This window comes from Myotis myotis, unplaced genomic scaffold (assembly GCF_014108235.1).
Source record: "Myotis myotis isolate mMyoMyo1 unplaced genomic scaffold, mMyoMyo1.p scaffold_m19_p_19, whole genome shotgun sequence".
Lineage (NCBI taxonomy): Eukaryota > Metazoa > Chordata > Mammalia > Chiroptera > Vespertilionidae > Myotis > Myotis myotis.
In genome coordinates this window covers 10,666,815-10,686,971 of record NW_023416323.1, presented here as the reverse complement: position 1 = coordinate 10,686,971, position 20,157 = coordinate 10,666,815, and the positions used below count along the sequence as shown (strand labels likewise).

General features: G+C 55.9%; 1 protein-coding gene across 3 annotated transcripts; it reads left to right on the top strand.

Moving 5' to 3' along the window:
• The first annotated feature begins 30 nt into the window (after positions 1-30).
• On the top strand, positions 31-20,038 carry KMT2B (lysine methyltransferase 2B). 3 transcript variants are annotated; one of them, XM_036346770.1, is made up of 37 exons: positions 31-387; positions 1,416-1,488; positions 1,734-3,673; positions 3,878-3,991; positions 4,085-4,235; positions 4,512-4,791; positions 4,954-5,009; positions 5,258-5,536; positions 5,847-5,941; positions 6,216-6,314; positions 6,456-6,569; positions 6,710-6,856; positions 6,955-7,050; positions 7,472-7,589; positions 8,111-8,224; positions 8,388-8,572; positions 8,648-8,737; positions 8,830-8,934; positions 9,068-9,141; positions 9,691-9,806; positions 9,895-9,986; positions 10,066-10,203; positions 10,907-11,065; positions 11,291-11,411; positions 11,488-11,566; positions 11,665-11,825; positions 12,939-13,166; positions 13,249-14,539; positions 14,633-14,710; positions 14,788-14,891; positions 17,252-17,389; positions 17,475-17,549; positions 17,653-17,830; positions 18,353-18,460; positions 19,052-19,135; positions 19,252-19,381; positions 19,467-20,038. In XM_036346770.1, exons 1-37 carry the CDS (start codon positions 31-33, stop codon positions 19,740-19,742), a joined length of 8,043 nt encoding a protein of 2,680 aa, XP_036202663.1. In that variant the 3' UTR covers positions 19,743-20,038. The 3 variants fall into 3 exon arrangements, with proteins under 3 accessions (XP_036202663.1, XP_036202664.1, XP_036202665.1); XM_036346771.1 differs by lacking the exon at positions 19,252-19,381; XM_036346772.1 differs by lacking the exon at positions 1,416-1,488 and having other exon boundaries at positions 261-387; positions 8,388-8,737; positions 19,467-19,742.
• The last annotated feature ends 119 nt before the right edge of the window (positions 20,039-20,157 follow it).

Here is a 20,157-nt window from a genome sequence, read left to right as displayed (position 1 = left end):
GGCCTCCCCGGCCCCTCTCACGGTGCCAAGATGGCGGCGGCGGCGGGCGGCGGCAGTTGCCCGGGGCCTGGCTCCGCGCGGGGCCGCTTCCCGGGCCGGCCGCGGGGCTCCGGCGGGGGAGGGGGCCGCGGCGGACGGGGCAGCGGGGCCGAGAGAGTGCGGGTAGCTCTGCGGCGCGGCGGCGGCGCGGCGGGGCCGGGCGCAGCCGAGCCCGGGGAGGACACGGCCCTGCTCCGTTTGCTGGGGCTCCGCCGGGGCCTGCGCCGGCTCCGCCGCCTGTGGGCCGGCCCGCGCGTTCAGCGGGGCCGGGGCCGGGGCCGGGGCTGGGGTCCGAGCCGGGACTGCATGCCGGAGGAGGAGAGCAGTGACGGGGAGTCAGACGATGAGGTGAGGCGGTCGGAGGCGTCCCCGGCGCCGGGCGGGGCGGAGGCCGGGGCTTCCAGAGGTCCGGGGAGCCCTGAGGAGTGACGTGGGGAAGCGGGGTCCTCGGGGCGCCGGCGGAGAGAAAGGGGCCTGGCAGGAGGCACGGGAGGAGGTCGGCGGCACGGAGCTGTCGGCGACAGGGGCCTTTCCAAGTGCCGGGGAAGCCGAGCTGCCTGGGCACCGGCCCGGCGGGTCTCCCTGGAGTGCCCTGGGCCGGCCCTTGGTGGTCGGCAGAGCCAGGGAGCAGCGGTGTACACGGCGAGGGGCCGGCGGAGCGCAGGCCCGCCCGGGTGGTGACAGCAGCAGCCCGGCTTCGGGGGACCAGCTGGCTCCGGGCTCCCGCTGCAGGCTGCCCCGCCCAGCCCTCACCTCTGACACAGCCCTGGTTTCCACTAGTGCCCCTCTCCCCTCCGACCTGAAGCGGAGAGGGGCTGGAATGGCGGAGGGCTTCCTCCTGGGGCACAGGTTGAGAAAGGGAACGAAAGCCGGGACTGGGCACTCGAGCAGGTCTGAGTTCAGCTCCCGGTGTACCCGCAGCCTCGCAGAAAAGGCAGGAAGGTGTGGGGATCCCACTGTGCTAACCCTTGTGGTAGCCACACACACCAGCTCGGTGGCCCCATTCCCACCTTCGCAGCAGGAGGTGGCACCTTTGATGCCCAAGAGGGTGTGCACAGAGGCCCCCCTTTTTCTGTGTTGGAGTCTAGGGAGTCAGGGTAGTGCCTGCTGCCTGGCCCCAGAGGCCCTGCTTTGTTTTCTGTGCTGGGATGGTCAGGCCTAGGAGGTGGAGGTTCAGAATACCCTGTGTCTTCCTGCCTGAGGAGAGACCGTTTTCTACTCCCCTCACCTTCTAGTCTTTTTAGTCCTTTTGTAAGTAGGCAGGGGTCCCTTAAGGAGGAAGCTGGGCATATTCCTCAATACCTGAGTCTCAGGTGGAACAAGGGCTGTGGCACTGACTGCTGTTTCTCCCCTCCACCCCTGGTCCCCTAAATCAGGAATTTCAGGGTTTTCATTCAGATGACGATGTGGCCCCCAGTTCCCTGCGCTCTGCGCTCCGGTCACAACGAGGTGAGTGATGGGGAAACTGTACTTCTTTAGTTTTAAAGGAATGTTACTCCTCACTCTTTGTGTCAGCTTTTCCCTGTTCAACTACAGTCTCCATCAGTTACCAGATGTGCTCTGTGTTCAAAACCCAAGCTAGGCTAGGCTGTGGGGGAAACAGACAAATAAGACTAGTTCTGGACCTCCTGCAGCACCTTCCTTAGTCCAAAGGGCTAGCTTGACCCATCTCCCCACACCTATTCTCCTTTTAGGTCGAGCCCCTCGAGGTCGCGGCCACAAGCATAAGACGATCCCCCTTCTGCCTCCTCGCCTAGCAGATGTGACTCCTACCCCCCCAAAGACTCCTGCCCGGAAACGGGGTGAGGAGGGTACAGAGCGGATGGTGCAAGCACTGACTGAACTTCTCCGGCGGGCCCAGGCACCCCCAGCCCCCCGGAACCGGGCATGTGAGCCCTCCACCCCCCGTCGGTCTCGGGGGCGGCCCCCAGGACGGCCTGCAGGCCCGTGCAGGAAGAAGCAACAAGCAGTAATGGTGGCAGAAGCAGCTGTGACAATCCCTAAATCTGAGCCCCCACCTCCTATGGTTCCAGTAAAACATCGCACTGGGAGCTGGAAGTGCAAGGAGGGGCCTGGCCCAGGACCTGGGACCCCCAAGTGTGGAGGACAGTCTGGGCGAGGAGGCCGTGGAGGCAGGGGCCGAGGCCGAGGTGGACTCCCCCTCGTGATCAAGTTTGTTTCAAAGGCCAAAAGAGTGAAGATGGGACGATTGTCCTTGGGACTTGAATCAGGTCAGGGTCAGGATCAACATGAGGAAAGCTGGCAGGATGCTCCCCAAGGAAGAGTTGAATCTGGACAGGGAGAGGGCCCTTGCTGGAGCAAGGAGCAGAAGTCGGAGGAGGAGAAAGATAAGGAAGAAGGGGAAAAGAAGGAAGAGAGAGCTTTAACTGAGGAGGAGATGATGATAGCTGAGGAAAAGGAAGAGGCAAAGCTGCCTTCACCACCCCTGACTCCTCCAGTCCCCCCACCTCTTCCATCTCCCTCAACATCTCCTCCATCCCCACTTTGCCCTTCACCACCCTCAGTAACCCCACCATCCCCTCCACCACCTCCTGCCCCAGAGGAGCAGGAAGAATCCCCTCCCGTGGTCCTAGCTACATGCTCCAGGAAGAGGGGCCGGCCTCCCCTGACTCCCAGCCAACGGGCAGAGCGGGAAGCTGCTCGGGCAGGGCCAGAGGGCACCTCTCCTACCACTCCAACCCCTGGCACCGTCACAGGAGGCCCTCTGGAAGACAGCCCCACTGTGGCCTCCAAAAGCACCACCTTCCTGAAGAACATCCGGCAGTTTATTATGCCTGTGGTGAGTGCCCGGTCCTCCCGTGTCATCAAGACACCCCGGCGATTTATGGATGAAGATCCCCCCAAGCCCCCGAAGGTGGAAGTCTCACCTCTGCGGCCTCCTGTTGCTATCTCCCCACTCGCCCCCCAGGAGCCAGCGCCAGCCCCCTCTCCACCATGTGCCCCAACTCCCCTATCTATCCCAGTCCCACTCCCTGAAAAGAGAAGGTCCATCCTAAGGGAACCCACATTTCGCTGGACCTCACTGACCCGGGAACTGCCCCCTCCTCCCCCGGCTCCTCCGCCAGCTCCACCCCCACCTCCTGCGCCTGCCAATCCATCCCGGAGGCCCCTGCTCCTTCGGGCCCCTCAGTTTACCCCAAGTGAAGCCCACTTGAAGATCTATGAATCGGTGCTTACTACTGCTCCACTTGGGGCCCCTGAAGCCCCTGAGCCAGAGCCGCCTCCTGTTGATGACTCTCCAGCTGAGCCTGAGCCACGGGCAGTGGGCCGCACCAACCATCTCAGCCTGCCTCGATTTGCCCCTGTGGTCACCACCCCTGTTAAGGTGGAGGTGCCCCCATCTGGGAGTCCACCTCTGAGCAATGGGCAGCAGCCTCAGGCTCAGCTCCAGGCCTTGCAAACTCAGCTGCTGCCCCAGGCACTACCACCACTGCAGCCACAGTTACAACTGCAGCCACCAGCACTGGAAAAGGCCCGGATTGCAGGCCTTGGTTCCTTGCCACTGTCTGGTGTAGAGGAGAAAATGTTCAGCCTCCTCAAGAGAGCCAAGGTGCAGCTATTCAAGATTGACCAGCAGCAGCAGCAGCAGCAGAAGGTGGCATCTTTGATGCCGGTAAGCATGGTGCTTTGGCCAGGCCCCTGTACCCAGTCATCCAGCCTCAATCCCTGCAATCCCTTAGCCTCCGGTCTCCCTCCAACGTTGCAGGCAACCTTCTGAGCCAGTCCATTCCCTGTCCCATAATTTCCTATATTCCTTTTGTGACGCTGTTTTTGCTCACTTTTCAGCCTCTAACCCTGCTTATTATTTCCCCACCAGCCAAGCCCTGGAGGGCAGATGGAGGAGGTCGTGGGCACAGTCAAGCAAATCTCAGATAGAGGTCCTGTCAGGTCTGAAGACGAATCTATGGAAACTAAGAGAGAGAGACCATCGGTATGGAGTGGGTGGAGGGCCCTCTGAAGGAGGGTGGTTGCAGGAATGCAAGTAGCAACTGCCCACATGTATTCCTGTTGTCTCCTCTCCCAGGGCCCCGAGTCCCCTGTGCAAGGCCCCCGCATCAAACACGTCTGCCGTCACGCTGCTGTGGCCCTGGGTCAGGCGCGGGCCATGGTGCCTGAAGACGTCCCCCGCCTCAGTGCTCTCCCTCTCCGCGATCGGCAGGACCTTGCCACAGAGGGTAGGGATGGGTGTCTTGTGGGGAAATTGGACAAACTTGTCAAGTCTGGGAGCGAACAAATGGAATTGAGTTGGGTGCTTAAGGCTAGGTGGCTTAAGGCTTCCTCTATTGGTCAGTCCTATGGAGCACATGCTAGGTCTTAGACAAAGCGGGTTTGGGGACATGTGGGACCTGAGCACTGCAAAAGTAGTCTGAGGGCCAGTTGAATGAGGTTTGAGGGAGGTGAAGTAGAAGGCCTGGTGGCTTTGTAGCTCCATCCCCTCTCCACTTTTCTAGATACATCATCAGCATCTGAGACTGAGAGTGTCCCATCGCGGTCACAGCAGGGAAAAGTGGATTCAGCAGGGCCGGGGGGGGACTCAGAGCCTGCAGGGTCAGGAGGACCCTTGGCCCATACACCTCAGCGCTCACTGCCCTCCCATCATGGCAAGAAGATGCGGATGGCACGGTGTGGACACTGTCGGGGCTGCCTGCGTGTGCAGGACTGTGGCTCCTGTGTCAACTGCCTGGACAAGCCCAAGTTTGGTGGCCCTAACACCAAGAAGCAGTGCTGTGTGTGAGTAGCTGGGATTCAGCTTCCATTCCCACCCATGGTTGTGTATCACCAAGGCCCCCTGCCCCACCAGAGCAGTGGGATTGGCATCCTTGTGGAGAGCTTCCTCTCTTCCCCCCAGACCACCAGTCCCCTACCCTGGTGACGTGCTGCTCCCCTCCCCAGATACCGGAAGTGCGACAAGATAGAGGCTCGGAAGATGGAGCGGCTGGCTAAGAAAGGTAACAAGTTTTGAGGAGCATTTCTTTACACAACCTTATTTAGACTTGTTGTCTGGAGGAAACCATGTTTTCTTTGCTCTTCTCCCCTTACCTTTGCAGTCCACCACCTTTGTCTTTTTTTCCATCATGTGCTTTTGTACCTCTCCTGTACTTGTTCTCTTCTGCCCCACTTGTTTCTGGCTTTTCTCATCCAAATGTCTCATGTTCCTGGCTGAAGTCAGATCCTACTAAGTCCCCTGTTCCCACAGGCCGGACGATAGTGAAGACGCTGTTGCCCTGGGATTCCGATGAATCTCCTGAGGCCTCCCCTGGTCCTCCAGGCCCACGCCGGGGGGCGGGAGCTGGGGGGCCCCGGGAGGAGGTGGTGGCCCCGCCAGGGCCCGAGGAGCAGGACTCCCTCCTACTGCAGCGCAAGTCAGCCAGGCGCTGCGTCAAACAGCGACCCTCCTATGATATCTTCGAGGACTCGGATGACTCAGAGCCCGGGGGTCCCCCTGCTCCCCGTCGTCGGACTCCCCGAGAGAGTGGTGCGAATTGTTTGTTGCTTCCTCTATTGGTCAGTCCTATGTCTTTTTCGTGGAAGTGATGGGGCTCTGACCCCAGGGTTCTGTGTAATAGGAAGAAGAGCTGAGTGCAGAGAAGGGGGTAGTCTTAGGTGGATGGGGAATTGGCATGTTAAGTGTTCAGTAGGTTATTGAGCAAGGCTTAAGGATCATCCTAACATACGTTGGTGGTTTAAAGAAGGCCCTAGGGATCCAGGTTACATTTGGGGGTTGTAAAAGAAGGACAGTGCGGCAGGCAAGAGAGGGAAGCTCACTGCTCATCTGTCCTGCCTAGAGCTACCAGTGCCAGAACCTGAGGAGCAGAGCCGGCCCCGCAAACCCACCTTGCAGCCTGTGTTGCAGCTCAAGGCCCGAAGGCGCCTAGACAAGGTTAGCACGGCCCCACTCCAAGAACCCTGAGCCCCGTGGAAGGCATGGCTCCCTCCTTTCAGGAGTTTCCTGGCAAGTCAGGGTAACGGGCTCACCTTAGAGCCGTGGTGTGTCCACACCGGAAAACAGGCCCTGATGGATGAGACAGCCTGTCCTGGAAAACAGAGGATGTGGGCAAAAGACAGGGTCTGAAAGGCTGGGAGAGAGGGCAGCAAGGAGAGAAGCTTGTAAAGATGGGATGGGCTGCCTTCTGACCATCACCATTCCTCCCTAGGATGCTTTGGCCCCTGGTCCTTTTGCTTCTTTTCCCAATGGCTGGACTGGAAAACAGAAATCTCCTGATGGTGTGCACCGGGTCCGTGTGGATTTTAAGGTATGGCTTTGAGGGGACGATGGCAAGGACTGTGGTTGGAAGAAAGTTACTGATTGTGTCTGAGAAGCCTGTGCTTTAAGATGGACAGATCTGACTTATGTTCCTGACTGCTCTCTGATCCTGTGTCCTCTCTTCCCTCAGGAGGATTGTGACCTGGAGAACGTGTGGCTGATGGGAGGACTGAGTGTGCTTACCTCCGTGCCAGGAGGGCCACCTATGGTGTGCTTGCTGTGTGCCAGCAAAGGCCTGCATGAGGTTGGTTCCTCGCCTTTTTTCACAACCCCTCACGTCTCCGTTAGCCCTTATTGTCTGATTTTTTCTTGGCCTCTCTCAGCAGGGTCTCAGGCCCTTACCTCACTGTGCTCATCGTTCACTCTTCACTCTCCCACCCCCAGTTGGTGTTCTGTCAAGTCTGCTGTGACCCTTTCCACCCATTCTGCCTGGAGGAAGCTGAGCGGCCCCTGCCCCAACATCATGACACCTGGTGCTGCCGCCGCTGCAAGTTCTGCCACGTCTGTGGGCGCAAAGGCCGGGGATCCAAGGTTTAGGCACTGGAGCCATGGGGGGATGGAGGAATGGAGGAGAGGGGTATCCCTATGCCAGTAGGTCCTGCCATTGCTGTCTCTCCAATATCCAACAGCACCTCCTGGAGTGTGAGCGCTGCCGCCATGCTTACCACCCAGCCTGCCTGGGGCCCAGCTACCCAACCCGGGCCACACGCAAAAGGCGCCACTGGGTGAGAGAGGAGGCCCACACCCCTTGCTTTGGAGTTCTAATTAATGCTGCCCCCCCCCCCCCCCGCGCCACTGCAGGCCAGGACTCTTGAGGAGGGGAAGGTTGGAGGTTTTTTTGAGAGTTTGATAAACATAACATTTCTTCAGGAATTTCACATAGATAAGAAATTAGATGTACTATTTTTCAGGGGTTCATGGATTCCACAATCCCAGGCTCAGAATCTCCTGCTCTAGCCTAACCTCCACTCCTTCCAGTTTCCCCCTCACCAGTCTCCCTGCTTCATTTCTCTCCTGTTCTCCTTCTCTTACCCTTCCTTCTTTATCTATCTCCTGCCTACCGTCCACTTCTCTTTGCTCATCCTCCCTTGCACTGCTCTAAGCCAGGTATCTGGCTCTGCCCCTAATATTGCCCTGCTTCTCCAGATCTGCTCAGCCTGTGTGCGCTGTAAAAGCTGTGGGGCAACTCCAGGCAAGAACTGGGACGTCGAGTGGTCTGGAGATTACAGCCTCTGCCCCAGGTGCACCCAGCTCTATGAGAAAGGTGGGGACTTGGCAGGGGTCCTGGGCCCTGGGTCCTGGGGGTCCACCGGGGAGTGGGCCAGGCTCCTGCATAGGCAGTTAGAACAGATGCTCCTTTCTAGTTGCTTTCCACCCTCTTTTCGCCATGGACTCTTTCCTTCTGTTTAGGATACTCTTCAATAGAGGCTCTTCCAGTACATATAACAGGGACATAGCCTCTCTGAGGTCAATGGAAGTGGAGGGCCTGGGAACCAACCCTCATGGTGGTCCCTGAGATGCTTCCCAGAACCTCAAGTTTCCACTGAGCACTTGGAAAACCTGCGCATTCCTCATTTATTCAGGCATCATGTTTAGCAAGGCCCTATTCCTTATGAAGCATTGGGGCTACAGGGCTAGAAGAGAGGTTTTATCCTCAGCCAGGTTTTTGGGAATGGCAGGGACCCAAGATGGAGCATAATGGAGGCAGCCCATGTAGTAGTCTAGGGATGATGCTCCCACCCCCGTGGCAGAAGCTCTGACTTGCCCTCTTCCCTCTGCCTTCAGGAAACTACTGCCCAATCTGCACACGCTGCTATGAAGACAACGACTACGAGAGCAAGATGATGCAGTGTGCACAGTGTGACCACTGGGTGCATGCTAAGTGTGAGGGGCTCTCAGGTGATTTGGGGGGAGTACCAGGGGTGTGACCTCAACCCTGTGGGGATCCCTGTCCTGTCTTTACCACAGGCCCTCAGAGGAGAGGTGGGCTAAATGTCTTTAGTGAACTAGGGGCTGCTAAGAGCCCCAAAACATTTTCTCTTTCTCACCTGGGCTGTTCTAGATGAAGACTATGAGATCCTTTCGGGGCTGCCAGACTCAGTGTTGTACACCTGTGGACCGTGTGCTGGGGCCACGCACCCCCGCTGGCGAGAGGCCCTGAGTGGAGCCTTGCAGGGTGGCTTGCGACAGGTGCTCCAGGGCCTGTTGAGCTCCAAGATGGCAGTCCCACTGCTGCTGTGCACCCAGGTCTGGAGGGCTCAGGTGGCAGGACTGGGTGGGGCCAGGCCTAGCACCAGCCCTGCCGACATCCCCTCTTTGCAGTGCGGGCAAGATGGAAAGCAGCTGCACCCTGGGCCCTGCAATCTGCAAGCTGTGAGTCAGCGCTTTGAGGAAGGCCACTACAAGTCTGTGGTGAGTGGGACACTGAGAGGAACAAGTGGATGCCAGGAGGAGAGAGGGCTGGGGTTGGGCAGGGGCTTGGATCCTGACAAGCCCCCTTACAGCACAGCTTCATGGAGGATGTGGTGAGCATCCTGATGGGGCACTCAGAAGAAGGAGAGCCCTCAGAGCATCGGGCTGGAGGCCAGATGAAGGGGCTCCTATTGAAGGTGAGCTCTTGGGGGATCTTTATAGGGTGGCTTCAGTGGTAGTGGGGAGGAGAGAGTGGGTCCTTCACAGATCCTTACCCTGCCGACTCTCCTGGGGAAGCCAGTTCTTCTCATCCTGTTACCCACTCCCCAGCTGCTAGAGTCTACGTTCGGCTGGTTCGACGCCCACGACCCCAAGTACTGGCGACGGAGTACCCGGCTGCCAAAGTGAGCAAGGCTGGGTGGCAGGAGGGGAATCGGAGTGAGTGCAAAGGCCAAGGGCACCTGAGGGGATAAGGAGCAGAGTTCGGATCTGGAGGATGGTAGGACTAGAATGACAGTCCCTAGTGGTTGTAGACTAGCAAAGATTCAGACTGGAGTTGGCTCTCAGTTTCTACTCTGTGCAAGGCACTGTTGGGGACAGCAGTGGGTGAACTGTGTTTGGGGGGTTGGGTAGGCACTGATGACCTAGATAGTCTAGGATCCTGATGAGGAAGCCCAAGGGAGGTGCCTACTGGAGCCTAGGGCCTAAGACTTCCTAGAAGTGATGACGTCTGAGCTGAGATGTGAAGGAAGAGTATTCCAGGCATGAGGAACAATAAGCATTTCATGTGCCAAAGGTGGCATGAGAGGGCCTCGCTTGTTTGGGAGACTGAGAGAAATGCTACATGGAGAGAGGACAAAGGGTGTCATGGCATGTTTAGGCTGAGATTTTGGGTGGGTCTAGTCCAGCCATCCTTGTTAGACATGTCAGATGCTGACCCAGCCTATCCACAGTGGAGTCCTTCCCAATGCTGTGTTGCCCCCATCCTTGGACCATGTCTACGCTCAGTGGAGGCAGCAGGAACCAGAGATGCCAGAATCAGGGCAGCCTCCAGGGGACCCCTCAGCAGGTACTGGGAGTGGGAGCTGGAAACTAGAGCCCCTGAGTTGGTAATCTGGGTCCTGATTCTTAGACCTCCCTTCCCACACTCCTTCCAGGTTTCCAGGGCAAGGATCCAGTTGCCTTTTCGCACCTGGAGGACCCTCGTCAGTGTGCACTCTGCCTCAAGTATGGTGATGCGGATTCTAAGGTGAGGGCTACTGCGTGAAGCCCCAGGCTGTGGGGCCTGGTCCCTGGGGCCTCTCCTCACATCACTCCTTTGCCCTCAGGAGGCGGGGCGGCTCCTGTACATCGGGCAGAATGAATGGACACACGTTAACTGTGCCATTTGGTCAGCTGAAGTATTTGAGGAAAATGATGGTTCCCTCAAGAATGTGCACGCTGCTGTGGCTCGAGGGAGGCAGATGGTGAGGGCACGGGCCTGGAGAGGTGGGCAGCCTTTGGGGTCTTGGGGCCCTTCCTTCAATGGAGACAGCTCTTGTTCCACAGTCTACCACAGTATGTCCTTTCACTGCTGGTCCTACATACCTTTTTTTTGTTGTCCCAGGACTATGGTACAGGAGACATAGTGGCTTCCCCCCCCCTTTTTGAGCCCTCTGGCCTGGGAGACTAAAGGTTAAAAGACCTTCATTTGATCCTGTCCTGGATGCTTTCCATACAGTTTGGCACTTATCTCTTACTACATCCCTGTGAAGTGAGGTGTTGCCTTTGTTAGAATCTCCCTCGCCAGTGTGGGACCTGTGGAATGCTCAAGTTCACTGTCAGAAAATGGGATGATAGAGCTACCTACTACAGGGGGCAGGTTGAGGATTAAGTGAAATAATACAGGTTCTACATTAGAGTCATGTGAGAAAGATTGTAAGTGCCACTCGGCAAGGATTAGCTGCTGTTATTTTTCTTTCCACTGTAACACTGCTTCAAGAAAGTCTGAAGTAGCTTGATATGAACTTGACCCTGGATGCCACTAGGTGAGAGGTTATGTTTGGTGAGTGCCCTTTGTGAAGTGCTAGGCTAGGCAGCCCAAGCAGAAGCTCAAGGACAGTGATGCTGAGTGTCAGGCCCTGGCCCAGGTCACTGGCTTCTCCCCTCAGCAGCCCCTTCCACCTGCAGCGCTGTGAGCTCTGCCTAAAGCCTGGAGCAACGGTGGGCTGCTGCCTTTCCTCCTGCCTCAGCAACTTTCACTTCATGTGTGCTCGGGCCAGCTGCTGCATCTTCCAGGATGACAAGAAAGTTTTCTGTCAGAAACACACAGATCTGCTAGATGGCAAGGTAGGCCATTACTATGGGGGAGGTAGCTCCCACTGCTCTCTTTCCCCCTTCCACTTAGGGATCCCCATAGCCTCTTAGACTTGGCCCTGCTGCCTCAGTGTCTCCTTGTTCTCCTGAGCCCTTAAGCCAAGCCACCTGCCCACAAGTCCCTACCCACAGAGCCTTTCCTTTCATCCCTCTCATACCCTACCAATCCAGCAATCCCCTTTGCCACCCACTTCCCAGGAGATCGTAAACCCCGATGGGTTTGATGTTCTTCGCCGAGTCTATGTAGACTTTGAGGGCATCAACTTCAAGCGAAAGTTCTTGACAGGGCTCGAGCCTGATGTCATCAATGTGCTCATTGGTAAGCCGCTTGCTGTCTACCGTGTTCTTCCTGACCCTGCCTAGGCCCACCCTCCTGAACTCTCCTCTGCCCTTAGGCTCCATTCGAATTGACTCCTTGGGTACTCTGTCTGATCTCTCGGACTGCGAGGGACGTCTCTTCCCCATTGGCTACCAGTGAGCAGCCCGGGGGAATTGGTGGGGTTTGGGACTCCAGGACTAGATCTCATTTCCCAAGTTGTCCTGACCTTATGTCCCACATGCCCACCCAACAGATGCTCCCGTCTGTATTGGAGCACAGTGGATGCTCGGCGGCGCTGCTGGTATCGGTGCCGAATTCTTGAGTATCGGCCATGGGGGCCGAGGGAAGAGCCAGTTCATCTGGAGGCAGCGGAGGAGAACCAGACCATTGTGCACAGCCCCGCCCCTTCCATCGGTATGGCCTTAGAACGACTGCATTTTCTTCCCTGAATGCCACCCTCTCAGTTCTTACTTTCCTCTTCCCTAAAGAAACTCCAGGATGCTTACATTCTTTCCTTCCTTGTAATGGCAGTAACATAACTTAATGGCTGTGCATTATGTGACAGGGCTATATTAAACATTGCACAGGTTTCACAGAAAGTGAGGGGATAGCACTGTGCTACCTGCTTTGGGCGCCGCGGGGCGCGGGGGGGGGGGGGCAGTTACAACTACTGTACAAATGTAGGGAGCGTTTAGGGCCACCTGACTCAGGGCTCCATGCTTATGTAATGCTCCCCACAGCTCTGAGGAAGGTACAAGCTCCACTGTACTGCAACTCGAAAGGGTAGTCGTTCTCCACAGTAACATAATGGTGGAGTCAGGATTCTAGCCTGATCTGCTTAGTTCCCAATCTGCCACCTTCACAGCCATGTTGGCACTGAGGGATGTAGCTGAGGACTGGATGGCACAGAGCAAAGAATGGGCTTGGAGATTGGTGAAGGGAGAGGCCATTGGGGGCTGAGTGGGAGTAGAAAGATTGGGATTGTGTTTGCTGGTAAGGAGTTTGTTCCAGGTTAGAGTCTGACATGAAATGGAGAGGGGAGGAGGGTGCAGCTGTCTTGGATGGAAATAAGGGAATGTTGGGAGGAGGTGGCAGAGATCAGCTGGCACAGGTTGGGTGGAGCCAAGTATTGGGGAGCCAAAAGCACCAGGGTGGAGCAGTGTGTTTGATGTGGCAGGGATGCACAGAGCAGGTAAGAAAGTGGTAGGACTGGCCTTGCTGGAGAGAGGGCAGTGTCCCTCAGGGCATATAGGGCCTGAATCAAAGCAGTAGGTGGCCAGGAAGTGGGGAGATGGCAAAGGATGGCTGAGGAAGGGTCACAAAGCACCCCCAGGTGTGTGTGGAGGTTTTGCAGAAGCCATGCAGGGGTTTGGGGCCTGGCTGATGACTGGGACCAGTGCCCATTGTGACTGGGTCAAGCGCAAGGGCGGAGAAGATGAATTTGGCTTAAAAGAAGGGAGGGCACGTAAAAAAAGGCTTTGATAAAGAGCCCTAGACACCCCTGATGCCATTTTATTGCCTCTTTAGAGCCCCCAGATCATGTCAACCCCCCACCAAATACAGATGTCCTTATCCCTGGAGCTCCTGAGCACCACTCACCTGTTCAGAACCTGGACCCCACTCTGCGGCCAGATCCAAGCAGCGCCCCTCCTCCAGCCCCCCGCTCTTTTTCTGGGGCTCGTATCAAAGTGCCCAACTATTCACCATCCCGGAGGCCCTTGGGGGGTGTCTCCTTTGGACCCCTACCCTCCCCTGGTGAGTACTTGGGAGTATTCAGGGGAGGGAAGGGGCAGGTGAGGCAGGAGCACCTGGCTGACAATGACCCTTCCCCCCACAGGAAGTCCATCTTCTCTGGCCCACCACATCCCTACAGTGGGAGACCTGGACTTTCCCGCTCCCCCCAGACGCTCCCGTCGTCCCAGCCCCCTGGCCCCCAGGCTACCACTGTCACGGCGGGCCTCCCCCCCTCTCAGAACCTCTCCTCAGCTCAGGGTGCCCCCTCCTACCTCATCCCTTAGAGCCTGTACACCTACCTCAGGGGAGCTGGCTCCCCCTGGCCCGGCCACATCCCCACTTCCCCCTGAAGACCTGGGCCCAGACTTTGAGGACATGGAGGTGGTGTCAGGACTGAGTGCTGCTGACCTGGACTTTGCTGAGAGCCTGCTGGGGACCGAGCCCTTTCAGGAAGAGATTGTGGCTGCAGGGGCAGTGGGGAGCAGCCATGGGGGCGCAGGAGACAGCTCAGAGGAGGAGGCCAGCCCTATCCCCCATTACATCCACTTCCCTGTGACTGTTGTGTCTGGCCCTCCCTTGCCCCATGGCACTCTCTCTGGAGCCCCTCGCATCGAACAGCTGGACGGAGTGGATGATGGCACAGACAGCGAGGCTGAGGCAGTCCAGCAGCCTCGGGGCCATGAGACTCCTTCAGGGCCAGGAGCAGGCCGGGCTGGGGTTATTGGGGCTGCAGGGGACAGGGTCCGACCTCCTGAGGACTTGCCATCAGAAATTGTGGATTTTGTATTGAAGAACTTAGGGGGGCCTGGGGAGGGGGTTACTGGGCCCAGAGAGGAGCCACTCCCCCCAGCACCTCCACTGGCCAATGGTAGCCAACCCCCCCAGGGCCTGCCCCCTAGCCCTGCTGACACCACTCGGACGTTTGCCTGGCTCCCTGGGGCTCCAGGGGTTCGAGTATTGAGCCTGGGCCCTGCCCCAGAGCCCCCCAAACCTGCCACATCCAAAATCATCCTTGTCAACAAGTTGGGGCAAGTGTTTGTGAAGATGGCTGGGGAGGGTGAACCTGTCTCCCCTGCAGTGAAGCAGCTGCCTCTTCCCCCTCCCATTACCCCCACAGCCCCCACTTCCTGGACTCTGCCCTCAGGACCTCTGCTGGGTGTGTTGCCAGTGGTGGGGGTGGTCCGCCCTACCCCTCCTCCACCCCCCCCTCCACTGACATTGGTGTTGAGCAGTGGGCCCTCCAGCCCGCCCCGCCAGGCCATCCGTGTCAAAAGGGTGTCCACCTTCTCTGGCCGTTCCCCACCAGCACCTCCCCCGAGCAAGACTCCCCGGATGGAGGAAGATGGAGAGGCCTTGGAGGACCCCCCCCAGGGTCCAGGGCTTAGTGGCAGCGGGTGAGTGAGTACACCGAGGCTGCGGAGGCGGGCAGGGGAGTTGGCAAGAGAAGGCAGCTCAGGCTTCTTGTGGTCCCCCCCACTCCCTACCAGGTTTAGCCGAGTGAGGATGAAAACGCCTACTGTGCGTGGTGTTCTCAACCTGGATGATCCTGGGGAGGAAAGTCTGAGGTGAGTGGCCAGATCCTTTTTCCTGGAAGCTCTGGGATCTCTGTCCCTTCCCTCTTCTGACAGGTCTCTCCTCACAGGCCCCTCCAGGACCAGTCCCCTCTGCGACCACTTGCAGAAGGTGGTACTCCCCAAGTTCCCGATGGGCTCCCTGACCTTGAATCCCAGTGGCACCACTACTCAGGTAGGGCCAACCTTTTCTTCTCACTGCCTCCTTCCCTGTACTTGCTCAGCTGAATGACTGACAGGTACAGTGAAGAATTGGTACCCTTCAGAAAACATGTGGGAACACATTGTACACCCACTGGGAACAGGGCTGAAGCTGGGTGTTACAATTATAGAGATACCCTCGAGGAGCTAATGGCCTGTGACAGAAATAGACAGAGATAGGAAGTTTCATCGTGATGTGAAAGGGTCTCTGAAAGCGCCTTGTCCAGCATGTCCAAGAGCCCCAGGGAAGGCTTCAGCGCCTAGTCTGCCAGAGTCAGAGGGTTAGTTATCTGGTAAAACCAAAGATGAAGTTCTGGATTATCCAGAGAAGATGGGTCCCACCTAGGACCCAGAGAAGGGGCAAGAACCATAGGAAGAAGATCAAAGGAGTGTGGAGTCCCACTGGCCAGGGAAGGGAGTAGTCAGCAGTCCCAACTGCCATAGAGGACCCTAGGGTTGCAGGGTCTAGGATTGGTATGTACTGTGTGGGCCAAAGTCCAGAATCAAAGACGATGGTTAATGAGGAAGTCAAAACAACACCCAGATGCTTTACCGAAAAGCTTAGCTAAGAGTCTGGGAGGAGGAGGTGGGCCAACAGCTTATAGGGGTTTGTTGTGAGGGCTGAACAGCAAAGCCAAGGATGAAGGCAGAGGTGAGAGGAGGCATGGTGGTCAGGTAGAATAGTAGACCCCTGAGATGGAAGAAAGGTGAAGTTAGGTGTATCTGCAGAGACATCAGTATACAGGATGAGGACACTTGGAGTCATTTGGCTGATAATCTCAGTGAAGCCAGAAGAGAAGTATTCTGTAGGTCACGGAGGGCAGAGAGAGCTGTGGGAACCATGAAAGCTGGTAATTAGCAGCCCGAGGTTTGGAATTTCTAGTGGCCCCAGTCCTGTTCTGACCTGTGGATTTTGTCATTGTATAGAATACAGCTGCTGAGCATGGAAGTGGGGTGAGGTAGACTGAAACTGCTTAACTGAAAGGCTGCTTATGGGGTCAGAGAGGGCACGAGGATATGGCAGTGACCATGACAAGACAGTCTCGACTGCCCTTAGGGAACATACCACATTTTGGTAGAGGAAGCAGACATGTACATATTAGTGCACTGCAGCTTAGAATGAGCACTGTGAGAAAGAAGGCAATGAGTTGTGTTCAAAGAACAGAGTGGAGTGAGGATGGGAGAGGGCTAAGAAGAGGTAGAAGAAGTTGTCAGAGGTAGACCCAGGAGCACTGAGGCCTAGAGATGATGTGAGTCACACAACAACAAGGTTTAGAGTCTTGTGTAGGGCTGGGAGGTCATGTGGGCATGTTGGCCCAGAGAAGTGATGTGGAGAAAAGAGCAACCATGTGTATCCTGCCTCTCTTAAAGTGTGCTCACTCAAACTCTACCCCCACTCCAACCAGTCCTTAGTCCACATCCTGCTTCAACCAAGAGCATTCAGTGTGCTGATCCCTCCCCTCTGAAGCACTCTCTTTCCTGGCTTCCAGAATCCCATCCCTCTCCTCACCTCCAATTGTGCCTCCTCATTGCCCCAGCCTGTCAGCTTTGGCACATCCAGGGTGCTCTCATCTAATTTCATGGCCCTAAATCCCATTTCTAATTCTGATAGTCCCCAAGTTGCTATCCACTCCTTGTACCTGCTTGCCATCTCCACCAGCAAGTTGCCAGGAATGGTTTTCTAAGAGGAATCTCAGACTCAACATGTTCCAAACTGAGCTCTCGACCTTTACCAAAACGTGTTTCTCCTCCAGTCTCACTATCACTATCCTTTCAGTTGCTCAGGCTCCAAACCTCAGAGTTTTCCTTGACCACCCCCCCCCCACCACCTCTTTCTCTTACATCTACATCTCCTACGTCAGTAAGTCCTGTCTGCTCTGTCTTTAAAATCTTAGCCCATGAGAAATCCCTTAAATAGCTCATAATGTACATGTATTTGATTCTGTATGGTTCTATAAAATCATGTGTAATATTTATAGCAGTATGCTGTATATAAAAATATACTTGTGCAAAATTTAATTCTCCAATATTTTTAATTTTATGTGAGACAAAAGAATGAGGGGTGGGTGTTTATGGTAGATTGGGTTTGAGTAAGCCACAGTATATCCTGCAGAGCCAAAACACTCCAAACTTCCGTGGAACTGCTCATGTAACCAAGAAGTCCTGCAGAAAGGGAACCGCAGACCCTTTAGAAAAAATGTTTGGTCTGTAGGGTTCACTAGGCATTTAGACCCAGAGTCGGTGCTTGTGCCAGGGAGTGAGGGAGGGCAGTGGGAAGGTTTTGACTCCATGAGGGGTGATCCTTACCTACTCTGATCTGCTACCTGGGACCAGGTGAGGCTTCAAGCTCTGAGGAAGAGCTTCCATTTCCAGAGGATAAAGAAAACCAGGCCCCAAAACGGGCTGGTCCACATCTGCGCTTCGAGATCAGCAGTGAGGATGGGTTCAGCGTGGAGGCAGAGAGCTTGGAGGGTGAGTTAGGATTAATGGTCACAGGGAGGGAGAATGTGCCATAGAATACCGTCCTGACTCTGCTGTGGCTCTGCCCTCTCCTCAGGGGCGTGGAGAACTCTGATCGAGAAGGTGCAAGAGGCCCGAGGGCATGCCCGGCTAAGACATCTCTCCTTTAGTGGTAAGTGGGGGATCCACAGGGATGCTGGGGGCTGGGATCACGTCCTGAGAGCAAGATGGGTCACTGACATGACTTGTGCATCCTCACCTTTGACTTCCCTCAGGAATGAGTGGAGCAAGGCTCCTCGGCATCCATCATGATGCTGTCATCTTCCTGGCAGAGCAGCTGCCTGGGGCCCAGCACTGCCAGCACTATAAGTTCCGCTACCACCAGCAGGGAGAAGGCCAGGAGGAGCCACCCCTGAATCCCCATGGGGCAGCCCGCGCCGAGGTCTATCTTCGGTGAGAGGTCTGGGGTGTGATGCCTGGGTCGGGGGAACCCTATTGGCAGTCTTGAGGGTGGGAATTAAGTCTGTACAGATTGGAAACTGAGGCTTGGGAGAAGACGCTAGGCCATTCCAGGAATTATTTCTAGGGGGTCATATCAGAATGAACCTCATTCATTCCCCTTTTGCTTTGTCTTTTTTTTTTTTTTTTTTAGAATGTAAATTTTTTTTTGTTTTTTTTGTTTGTTTGTTTGTTTTTGCTTAAAGTATTACAAAGGGTATTACATATGTGTCCATTTTTCCCCCCCGCCCTAGACAGTCCCCTAGCCTCCCCTATCCCCCAGTGTCTTATGTCCATTGGTTATGCTTATATGCATGCATACAAGTCCTTTGGTTGATCTCTTGCCCCCCTGCTTTGTCTTCAGTAGTAGTTGTATTACTCTTACTCTGCCAGCAGCAGGTCCAGGCCAAGAATAGGAGGGTAGCATCTCGAAGGAATGGATCTGTACCTCCGTCCATTTTTCTCTTTTACCTACAGGAAATGCACCTTTGACATGTTCAACTTCCTGGCCTCTCAGCACAGGGTGCTCCCTGAGGGAGCCACCTGTGATGAGGAAGAGGATGAGGTACAGCTCAGGTCAACCAGGTATGGAGGACAGGCCAGGGAGCTGGGGTAGTGTGGAGGGTCTGACAGGGTGACCAGGGGCAAAAGAGATCATTTCGCCCTAACCGGTTTGGCTCAGTGGATAGAGCGTCGGCCTGAGTACTGAAGGGTCCCAGGTTCGATTCTGGTCAACGGCATGTACCTGGGTTGCGGGCACATCCCCAGTGTGCAGGAGGGAGTGTGCAGGAGGCAGCTGATCGATGTTTCTCTCTTATCGATGTTTCTAACTCTCTATCCCTCTCCCTTCCTCTCTGTAAAAAACCAATAAAGGCCGAAACCGGTTTGGCTCAGTGGATAGAGCGTTGGCCTGCGGACTGAAAGGTCCCAGGTTCGATTCCGGTCAAGGGCATGTACCTGGGTTGTGGGCACATCCCCAGTAGGAGATGTGCAGGAGGCAGCTAATCGATGTTTCTCTCTCATCGATGTTTCTAACTCTCTATCCCTCTCCCTTCCTCTCTGTAAAAAATCAATAAAATATATATTAAAAAAAAAATCAATAAAATATATTTAAAAAATAAGTTAAAGAGATCATTTCTGGGCACTAGCCTTTGTGATACTATTGTCCCCCACCAGACGTGCCACCAGCCTGGAGCTTCCCATGGCCATGCGCTTTCGCCACCTCAAAAAGACATCCAAAGAGGCTGTAGGTGTCTACAGGTTAGTGGGGTTGGGGGGAGGATGCCCCTTGGGAGGATGACAGGTGCCCTGGTGTGGGGCTGCCCTGGTTTTATTCCCCTGCCCCCTGAGCTCCCCTTGCCCATCCTACCCTGCAGGTCTGCCATCCATGGGCGGGGCCTGTTCTGTAAGCGCAACATCGATGCTGGCGAGATGGTCATTGAGTACTCTGGTATTGTCATTCGCTCTGTGCTGACTGACAAGCGGGAGAAGTTCTACGATGGGAAGGTGGGCTCTGCCAGGTCATGAGGTGGGAGAAGCAGGGCCTACTCTGGGAACAGAGCATCTAACTGCCCCTCCCTTGTCCCTGTAGGGTATTGGGTGCTACATGTTCCGCATGGATGACTTTGATGTGGTGGATGCCACAATGCATGGCAATGCCGCCCGCTTCATCAACCACTCCTGTGAGCCCAACTGCTTCTCTCGAGTCATCCACGTGGAGGGCCAGAAGCACATCGTCATCTTTGCCCTGCGCCGCATCCTGCGTGGTGAGGAGCTCACCTATGACTACAAGTTCCCCATTGAGGATGCCAGCAACAAGCTGCCCTGCAACTGTGGCGCCAAGCGCTGCCGTCGGTTCCTTAACTGAAGCTGTGGTTGCCCACACCTCCCGCTGCCATCTTGCCCCTGGTCTGGGGGCTCCCTAGTCCCCCCAGAGCATCTCACCCCCACCCTCATGTCCAGGGTGAATGTGGGCATGCAGGTGGCAAGGGCCCTGCCCCTACCCCTCCAGCCCACTCAGCAATTGCCCCCTTCTTGCCCTGGGGGCCCAGAATGTAGATATTGTACAAAGGTTTCTAAATCCCTTCTTTTCTATGCACTTTTTTATTTAAGAGGTGGGATCCCAGGTGGGAACCTCCCCAATAAAGTCTGTCAATGTTTGGAGAGGTGGTCTTACAGTTTGTATGGTGCTGGAGGCATGTAGGAGCTCCCATTTCTCCATGCCCCACACCTATTCTGAACCAAGGAAGCCCATCAGCCTCAACAGGCAGGTGAGAGGCCAC